The following is a 10,147-nucleotide window of genomic DNA, read 5'->3' as shown; positions in this document are numbered from 1 at the left end:
CTCTTTGCTCCTTGATATAAGGTGACGTACAGTATTGTGTTTGATCAGACTTTTTAACACTTTTTAATCATGTTTATTGAATTATTACTTTATAACTGTTATCTTGCTTTTCTCTCTCTTCTTCCCTCTTCTTCTTTAAGGCTGTTCAGGTTTAACTGTACAGGCATAATCAATGTTGTCCTGATGATGATCCTAATATTTCGTTTGTAGGATCGAAACGCCGTCGACACTTGTAAACACCCTATATGTTCTTAGCAATACTAAGTATGATACATAAGGGTGTCCCATGTAATGTTTGTTAAGTTCACTCTCTATTCCTGCCATTTGTAACAAACGTTTTTTGCCTGAACCTTTTTTTGTTGTTTCTGTTCTTCTCCTTATTATTTGTACGGGACACAGGCTTGTGTCCCACTTTGATAATTTCTTTGATAATTTTGCTTCATTACTTTATCAGTAAAATGTATGACCACTGTCCGGCTGGACAAGTCTTTAAAAATAAGCACTGATTGGGTCCTTATTGATTGCTTTCTCCATTCATTCCTTCCTAGGGACTTTTTGTTGTTTATTTTTAGTTTGATGGGGCGCACACACAACCTCCTTTGTCCTTGTTTTTGGCGGGATCATCGCTGCCTCGCTGCCCTGTCCAGTCATTCATTTGGAAAAGTTATTCCCTCCGCGGAGCCCCGCTGCCTTTAGGCCACTTCTGCTTGGCAGTTTTATTAACACTGGCTTAGCATCTCCCTGATTAAACTGCTCCCTTCTCGGGCTCACGCTCTCAGCGGATGCAACAACTGCAAAATGTGCGGCACCTCTGCACGCCACCCCGGGTTTGGTGTTAAAATAACATAATATAACAATTAAACTGCTTCGCTCTGGTTTTAAGACTGCAGTGGCATCAATCTTATAGCCCTGCAGACTTCTGCCTCCCTCCAAGCCCTTTAGAACAAGACGTCTGATTATAGGGACCTGGCCCGACATAAGCTGCAAACAAGGGTGATCACAATAGCATTGTGGTCATTGAAGTTGCTCTCCCAGATTTTATAATGTAAAGTTCTGTTTCTCAAGCATCCAGATGTACAGATATGATCAATTGTACTATTTCTGCACTAGCAGTGTCTGTTTATGGAACTGGAAGTGCAGGGTTTCTATTGGTGTTTTGTCTCATTCTGCGTCATCCATCGTTTGGTCTGAGGTCTGACAGCTCTGCTGTCAAAAAGACTTGTTACTTCTACTATACAAAGATTGGGCTTTGCGTCTGCCCCTTTCAGTCTCAGGCTTTCTTCCGCCAGCTTCTTACAGCCATTGATTTTAGACCCTGTCAGTGTCAATCACTTTTTGGCTCAGCCCTCAGGAGTATTTATCACGCTCCTGGATACCCTTTCGGGTAATTTGTGCGCTATACAAATCACCATAACATAATATTACCTAACACAATGGTTGTTAGGTGTATCCTTCCGCCACCACTCCAGTGCCTTTATTGACCGTCATAGGACTTCTTTACAAATTCAGCCCTTTCTGACCGATTCTGCTGACTCACTCTTATTCTTATAAGAATTATTCTGATGTGTTGACATTGCATGCGTAGTTACATTAAGCCTAGACCTTTTGGCTTTACCAATGTTTGTTTTAGGTCTCGATGGTGACACTGAAAGTGTTTTGACCTAAGTTGCAACTGATTAACTTAAGCGACTCTGCTGGCTGTCAGACTCCCCTCCCGACCCCCATCTCCCATCCCCAGCCAGTAGACCCTTCTTGGGTGGCAGAGGAGGGGGCGCTTTTGTATCATAAATGAGGAGCACGGGGGTGGGGGGGGTGTTGATTTTACAAGATGCGTTGATGAATGGGATGGGTCGTAGTAAAAGAAGCCCCAGGATGTAATCGGAATATGAAAGGCTCTAACGCTTCTGGCCGCGGTAATTACAGCAGTTTACCTTTTTAGAGTGAACGCCAGCATCCTCCTGACAGAACACGTCCCCGGAGCCAGCGCTTACAGAAACATGTCTGTCACTTGTCTTCGGCCTCCCTGGTTGTCAACACAAGTTGCTTTGACATTTCTCGCAAATGTGTTGATACTTGAACTACAGAAACAGTAAAAATGGGCTGCGCCTGTAAGGCGCCAGGGTACTGTTTCTTTATTATTATTTTGTTTTCTAAATGACTTGTGGAGAAATGCGGCATTGGCGTGCAATGAGGCGATAAAGCAGCAAGGCAAATACCATCAAGCTGCAACCGATGGACCACACGTAGCCCCAAAGGGCCAGCCTCTTGAGTAAAGAGCTGCTGACTTTGGAGCTGGGAAACCAGATTCGGGTTTCGACGTCGACTCACAATCCTGTGATTCTGGGCAAATCACTTAATCTCGCCATGGCTACAAAAAATGAATGTGTTCTTGTGTAATGTTTCTGGTGCTCATGTAAAGCGCTCCAATATCTTCAGTTTGAGTTCGCGCTATATAAAACTGCAGCAACAACAAACAAAAAGTCACACCCTCGTAAGGGCTGCGTTTTTAGGTCTCGATCCGAGATTTAATGACTTGGAGAAGAGGGGCTTGAACCCGCCCCTCTTCTCCCCTGTTCTCCATTGGCTGGCCTCTTCAATGCTGGCCAGCCATTGGAGAAGAGGTCCCGTCACTCCGATCAGGCCCTGTCCTTTTCGGATCGGGGGGCGTGTTTTTTGCAGAAAGTCTAATTATCTCCTCCAGCCAATGGCAAGAGGAGATAACAGCAAAACACGCCCCTGAATCCGAAACCGCCGCTGCCTTTCTCCGAGGAATTTCTGCTTTGCCTCGGAGAAAGGCGGTGGTGTCCCGGCGTCTGATTTGAAAAGTGGAACCTGTCCTTAGAAAACAGCTTGCTGTGGCTGAGGAAGCCAGCTTGAAAATATTACACACAGGCCTCCTCGAGAGCAGGCAGTATGGCGGCAGGAATTTGATTACCAGGTATTGTGTTCCGACCCGATCCCGACACGCAGTACCTTCTTCGCCGGAGTTCTAAGCGCACCGACTTTTTTGCTTAAGCTGTGGGCGCTGTCTGAGCGCGTCCCTCCTTCCCTGCAGTCGCCATGGGTAAATCGGAGAAGCCCCGGGTGCGCATGTCCCCCTTCTCATTCTTCGTACAGGCCTGCAGGGCGGAGATTCGCAGGAGACACCCGGAGGCGCGGGGGAGCGTGTCCGTGCTCTCCCGGGCCTGCAGCGAGCGGTGGCGTAGCACCACAGCCCGGGAGAGGGCGATGTTCGAGCACCTGGCCCAGGGCGACATGGAGCGCTGGGAGCGAGAACAAGGGGGTGCGGTGCCCGCCCGTGTCCGGCCCCGCAAGGACCCCCGCACCCCCAAGAAGCCGCTTACGGCCTTCTTCCTATTTGCCTCCTCGTACCGGCCACAGCTCAGGCTAGACTGTCCCGGGTTGTCCGTCCCTGAGCAGGCCAAGAGGCTGGGCCAGAAGTGGTCCGAGCAAAGTCCCGAGGCGCGGCGGCCGTTCGAGCTCAGAGCCGCCGTTCTGAAGGAGAAATACGAGGCCGAGGTTGCGGCCTATCAGAGCGGGGTCCTGGGCCAAGGGGAGACGCTTAACAAGCATTTACAATGCAACGGTCTCGGCATTGTTAAAGTTAGAGCTATTGGCATTGCTCATGACAATGCCGTTTCTTTAAATGTTTTAAAAACAAAAACATAAACAAAAATAATGTCATGAGCAATGCCAATAGCTCTAACTTTAACAATGCCGAGACCATTGCATTGTAAATGCTTGTTTGTGCTCCCTGTGAGGTGGACAGCAAACGCTTGGTTTACTAATGAAAAATAAAGATTTTCATGGCACTGTGATAGTACTTGCCTAAGTCTAGTGAGAATGTTGGTATTTTCTGAGTGGCACATGCATACCTGCTTGTGTGTCTTGGATGTGGAGACGTCCTTTCATATCTTCCACCAACCATCCTTCCTGGAGTGCACACCTCTGCCTCACAGACACATCTCCAGGACACAGATGTCCCTGCTCAGTGCAGAGCTGTTTTTAACATCACCGGCCTGTTTGCGGTTGCTTTCTTCAGCAGTAATGTTCAGGCCTGCTAGAGACATTGCCTTAAAATTGTGTTGAACGCGTTTTATTACCCCAAGACCTTCACACTTGCGCCTGCTGTCCGGTCTCTTGGTGCAGTATTCACTGTTCAAATGCTTTGCTGAGAAGCTCCCCTCAAAGCACGGGATTTACATACCTGTCCCCTCGCCCTCTTTTACGGGTGACAGATTATTTTACCGCCTTGGTGCACTACATATACACTGTATTTTAAAGCTCTTCCTATTAGACCCTCTGGTGCGCTTTGTAATTGGAATGTCTACAAGCTATGCTGTTCTCACTGTGTTTAGGTGGATTACCCACAATAATAAGCTGTTTTTAGGTCTGAGTTGCCAGTGGAGCGGTCTAGGACTTAATGTTTTCAGCTCTTTAAACCACAGCTTTGGCTCGAGGACCATTCCTTCACCTCAACCTATTGGCTAGTTGGTGCATCATACCGCCTTCTAGGTAGTGCTTTCTTTGGTATGAACAAGGGACTACTTTACATCGGAAAAGTACACTCCATCATCACACTGCTTGTCACGTTCACTAGTTTATCTCCTGTAGGCATCCTCGCCAGAAAGTAATCCATTTTTGTTACTTTTTACCCCATCACTGGCAAAGCCTGTTAGGCAGACTTTAATGTGATGAACAACACGTGTACCTGTATTTACCTGCGTCAGCACATTCAAGCCACACTTATTGGCTTTGCCATTATTTTTACTATTGCTCCGTGTAATTTGGTAATGTAATGCTATCCATTCTACAGACCTTCCTAAAGATTGAAGGTTCAACTCGTGACCTTGATGTAACCCTTGGTTTGGTAGCGAGTCGAATTCAGTGGGCCACCCTGCTGCCGCCATAATTAGATGCACTACCCTGGACGAGCCATATAATGGCACAGTATTTAGATGCGGACCAAAAGGCTGAACTGTATGGCACTGTGTACACAGTCCACAAGCGCCATGTTGCCTCTTTATTTACATGACTGGTTGGCACACCTCCTACAGTCACTGTTGTTAGATGCCCTCCCCCTCTTAGCCTCTTGTAGGTGCTGCTTTGAGATAATCTTCCCACGGGTCTTAGAGCTGGCATTTGTTTAGATGCATAGCTCACAAGTCCGCGGTGACCCTGTCTGTGCTGCGTCCATGCTTCAACAATACAGAAAATAACAATTAGGAAGTACACATGGCTCAAAGGTGTATTAGAAGAGTGCCACAGAGAAGGAGGGGCATGCACCAAATAGGATGACCGGAGTCGGGCAGAGTGATGTGCCAGACTTTTCCGTCACTAAAACTTGGAAGGTTGATACATGGCCGAGCTCTAAGCAGCAAGGGGCGTCCATAATAGAAATTGAGAAATTGAACCAGGAGTTGAAACCTAAAGTGGCTTGCTGTGGTCAGCGAGGGTCTTTATGATGGGGTGGGTGCCTCATTCCTTTGAAAATATAAATGTCAGCGCTTATTCCGCTTATTCTCTTTCTTGGATATTTCCTTACATAGTAAACACTGTGCGCTGTTTTGCTTTGAAATCCAAGAGGTGGGAGTGAGGCCATCACAGCAGCAGACGGTGCTGGGTTAGTATAGCCTGTATCTGTATCTCTCAGGGATCCGTATGTCCTGTCATGCATAATATGCCTCTCCCTTTGACGATGAGGTAATGAAATGGTCTATCATATCATATCAAATTGATACCGTCAGAAAGGCTAAAGTAACTGTCCTCCATTTTGTGTTTAGAATCCTATGTGTCATTAGGTAGGTTGCGGGTCTTCAGGTTCAGAGTGGAAGCGATTACTTCTAGCACTGGTTGGAGAGGCAAATTGTATGGTTTGGATGGTGCAATTATATTCTAGTCTAACGGTCTAAAGAGGGCACCTAAACCTATGGTGGCCTAAGTGTCAGTATCTACACTGTAAAACATACACAGCTCAGGACGTGAGGCACCACTCTGAAACAGAAGTGGGAAAACCACATGATTGAATTCTCACTGAGTGCACATCGCCGTGAATATCAAAGCCAGAAAATAGAGTAATCGGCACCGTCATGCTGCATGTTCTGCACAAAGCCTACTCTCTTGAATATAAATGAGAGTGGCTTTTTGAATTGGTACTCATGATGTGGTTTGGATTGGGTGTAATGAAAAATTGTCTAGCAAGCGCGACAAAGAATTTCAATTCTATTAAGGACACGGAGACGAGGATCATGCTTCTCTATTCTTTACTGACATACACAGCAGCCAATAAACAACTTTAAACTGGCATGAACCCGGAAGGACTACCCCCTTCCTGTATATGTACCAATCACAACACAGTCCACAACATAAGAGTGTCCGATAACGTCTGAACTTCCTCTTTCTTTGCCTTTATCTTCAACCATCAAACCAAACTGGAAAACTTCACATGATGTAGAGCCTTGCTCGAAGCGACTTCCTCCGTCATGTCAACGAACCGCACCTTGCCGATGCCGAAACCCCAGAAACTCAAGTCTGTTTGTTCTGTTCACCTGAAATGGAAACTGATATCGTAATTTCCATTCGAAACAATGACACTGCATTAAACTTCCAGCATTACAGGGTGGGTACAACATCTTAGCAGTAACACAATATTGTTGTTCATATTAAAGCTTGGGTGGGATAATCCTCGCCTCCGTGTCCTTAATAGAATTGAAAATTCTTTGTCGCGCTTGCTAGACAATTTTTCATTCTATGTCAGTCCACGGAGGCTCCGATTATGCTAGTTTAAAGTTGATTCACCACCACCGAAGCTACATCCACAATAGGTTTATGGTAAAACGTTTTGAATGTGGAATCAGCCGACCAGTCCACCACAGTCATGATATCTTGCAACCGGGAACCCGCCCCAAAAGACTTTGAGGCCATAGCTCCTCTAACAGAATGAGCTCCAAATATGGAAATATCCACCCCCGCAAGACCCAGTAACCAAGTGACCCACCTGGCCAGGGTTGCAGATGTGACCGGGCGAACAGGTCTCTGAAGAGCAATTAATAATTGTCCTGACACATCAGATCTAAATTCCCTAGTACAATCCTCATAAACCTTCAAACACTTGACAACACACAACTTGCTGTGATGAGGAAAAGCAGGGTATGTGATACACAGCGAGTGCGTTTTAGTACGTCTTGAAATCCTAAAGGAAACTCCCGAAGGAGTAAATACTCTACCTGCCAAATCCAAGGCCCGAACATCCGACACACGTCTACATGAGATTAGGCACAGCAAGACTGTCAATTTTGCCGATAGTTGCTTCATTATTCGGCCAGTTCATCAAAAAATGCAGTACCACCGAGACGTCCCAAAGTACGGTGTACTTAGGCTGAGGAGGATTCACTAGACGAATACCTCGCACCACCTTGCAAACCAAAGGGTGTTCCCCCACCGGTCTGCCTTCCACATGCGGATGGCCCGCCGAAATCGCCGATCTAAAGTTATTCACCGTCCGGTATGCCAAGCCGGATTTGGCTAGTTCCGACAAAAAATTCACAATCAGATGAATGTCGGATCCCACGGGATCACTCTGTCGCTCACCACACCAACTAACCCATCGCTTCCAAGCAGATTCGTATCGTTTGTGTGTGGAGGGTGCCCAAGCCTGAGATAAGAAAAAGAGAGTGTCTTGCGAAACTCCCGGCACCTGCCAGGGATGCCTGAAAGTCTCCAGGCCATGAGAACCAACTGGTCCTGCAACACTAACGGATGTCGAAGCCCCTGCGGGTCCTTGAGAATGTCCGGAAATGATGGAAGTCGAACCGGAGGCGCACAAGCCAATGTCATGGCGGTTGGGAATCATGCTTGTGCTTTCCAACAAGGTGTAACCAGAACAAGTTCTGCCTCTTGTCTGCGAAGTTGTGCCAACACCCTTGGGATCATGGCAAATGGTGGAAAGGCATATAGAATGCCCGTCGTCCACGAGTGAAGAAAGGCGTCCGAGCCGACCGCTAGAGGGTCCGGCCGCCAACTGTAGAACCGTGGAAACTGACTGTTGAGTCTGGGCGCAAACAGGTCTAATACACAAGGTCCCCACTTGAGGTTCAACTCCTTGAATCTGCTGGGATGCAGCCTCCAATTGCTGCTGTCCCGCAAATGTCGTGAGTTCCAATCCGCAATCACGTTGGATGACCCGGGAATATACTCCGCCGTCACCACAAGACGACGGTCCAGGCAATAATGCCAGAAGTCCTTGGCTATCTCCGCCAAGAGGCGAGATCTGGTCCCTCCGAGCCGATTTATGTATCGCACCGCGGACACATTGTCCATGCGAAGGAGAATGCAACAAGAAACCTTCTGAGGGGCCAGAGTACGAATCGCAAATGCTCCCGCAAGAAGTTCTAAGCAATTTATGTGCAATTTCAGTTCCTCCTGGGACCACCGACCCCCTGTCTACAGGGTCCCGCAACGAGCTCCCCAGCCCCATCGACTGGCATCTGATTCTATCACTACGTCCGGGCTGGTGGAGAAATAGGCCCTGCCATTCCAGGCATCCATATGGTCTAACCACCAATTGATCTCCGTACGAGCCTCTGCAGAAAGGGTTATCTGTTGCGCATACGAGAGACCCTTGCGTAAATGCAAAATTTTCAATCTCTGAAGGGCCCTGTAGTGTAACGGCCTGAATGGATGCAGCCAAAAGACCTACCAGGCGAGCTAGCGTCCGTAATGATATTGTCGGAGAGGCAAGCGCTCTCCTCAATTCCTTCCGGATTGCCACTCTCTTCTTCAGAGGAAGCAGTAACTGACTCGTGAGAGAGTTGATTTGAAATCCCAAGAAATCCATCGATTGCGATGGGGTCAAAACCGACTTCTCTAGATTCAGCAGAAAACCTAATTCCTGCAACAGTCGGATCGTCCAAGAAAGGTGCATTACCAAGAGATCTTTTGACTGTGCCATAATCAAGATGTCGTCTAGATAAACTATCAGACGTACCCCCCTTTCTCTCAAAAATTGCACCACCGGTCTCATGAGTTTGGTGAAACACCAAGGGGCGGAAGACAGACCAAAGGGCATCGCGGAAAACTCGAACCACTGGTCGCGCCAGAGAAACTGGAGAAACCGTCTGTGTGGCGGGAATATAGGAACCGCCAGATAGGCGTCCTTCAGGTCCAAGCGAACTAGCCAATCGTGTTCTACAAGGATGTCCCGCAGTAAATGAATGCCCTCCATTTTGAAGTGGCGATACACCACCCATGCGTTGAACTCCCTGAGATTCAACACCAAGCGAAACCCTTTGTCCTTCTTCGGAACCAAGAAAATAGTGCTTACAAAACCCGAGTGTGGGGAGTAGACCTCACAATCGCGCCTTTTTGGAGTAACGCCTCCACCTCCCTGTCGATGAAACTCTGTTCTAGTAGGGAAAAATGTAGGGAGCCGGGCACCTGACTCTGTTTTGGAGTGGCATAGAACTCTATTTGGAAGCCCTGCACTGTTTGTAAAACCCAGGGGTCGAACGTAATCTCTTGCCACCTGTGAAGGAACAACGCAATACGACCTCCCACCATGCAATCTGTGGTATTCAAAATCTTTACCTTAATAGGAGCCATCTCCAGCTGAATTTTGCTGCCCTCTGTAGACTCCTCTGTGGCCTCGACCTCGTCCTCCCCGATTGCGGGAGGGGTAAAACTGCGGTTTCTGACCACCACTGCCTCTTTGCTCGGCACCTCGGGAGGTCTGGTTATAACCTCGGCCGAGCCCTCGACCTCTGGAGCGTCCGGCCCTATCAGAAACACCTGTGTGGAAGACCTTCTTGATGTTTGCCTGTGCCTTATCTAGTGCCGAAAACGTGGCCACCTATTTGCCCATTTCTTTGACGAATTTGTCGCCAAACAGCATGCCATTGGCAAGGGAACCCGGTTCAGTCGTGGCCATCTCTGCCAGTTGAGAGTCAATGCGCATTAAGAAGGATCGCCTCCTTTCCGTTGAAAGCGCCACATTGGCATTACCCAAAAAACACAGGGCCCGTTGAACCCACTCCATAACATCCGATGTGTCCAACGGAACGTTTTGGTTCTTGGCGTTGACCGCCGCATCCAATATTTTGGTAAGGGGGCCCGAAACATCCAACAGTTTATCTTGGCACCCCCGCCAGGC

The 10,147-nt window shown here is 47.9% G+C and overlaps 1 protein-coding gene across 1 annotated transcript; it reads left to right on the top strand.

Annotated features, from left to right (window-relative positions):
• The first annotated feature begins 3,060 nt into the window (after window positions 1-3,060).
• On the top strand, window positions 3,061-4,912 carry LOC146859859 (high mobility group protein B1-like). Its single transcript, XM_085646118.1, has 2 exons — window positions 3,061-3,519; window positions 4,817-4,912. The coding sequence occupies exons 1-2, from the start codon at window positions 3,061-3,063 to the stop codon at window positions 4,910-4,912; spliced, it is 555 nt and encodes a 184-aa protein (XP_085502244.1).
• Window positions 4,913-10,147: the final 5,235 nt, after the last annotated feature.

The sequence above is a fragment of the Triturus cristatus genome, chromosome 3_1 (genome assembly GCF_964204655.1).
Source record: "Triturus cristatus chromosome 3_1, aTriCri1.1, whole genome shotgun sequence".
NCBI classification, from domain to species: Eukaryota; Metazoa; Chordata; class Amphibia; order Caudata; family Salamandridae; genus Triturus; species Triturus cristatus.
The sequence above is the reverse complement of the archived record's forward strand: the minus strand, read 5'-3'. Positions and strand labels throughout refer to the sequence as shown.

Coding starts and splice junctions, on each gene's coding strand:
- LOC146859859 (XM_085646118.1), top strand. CDS start 3,061: ATGGGTAAATCGGAGAAGCCCCGGGTGCGCATGTCCCCCTTCTCATTC. Junction 3,520..4,816: donor AGGAGAAATACGAGGCCGAG/GTTGCGGCCTAT, acceptor TCCATTCTACAG/ACCTTCCTAAAGATTGAAGG.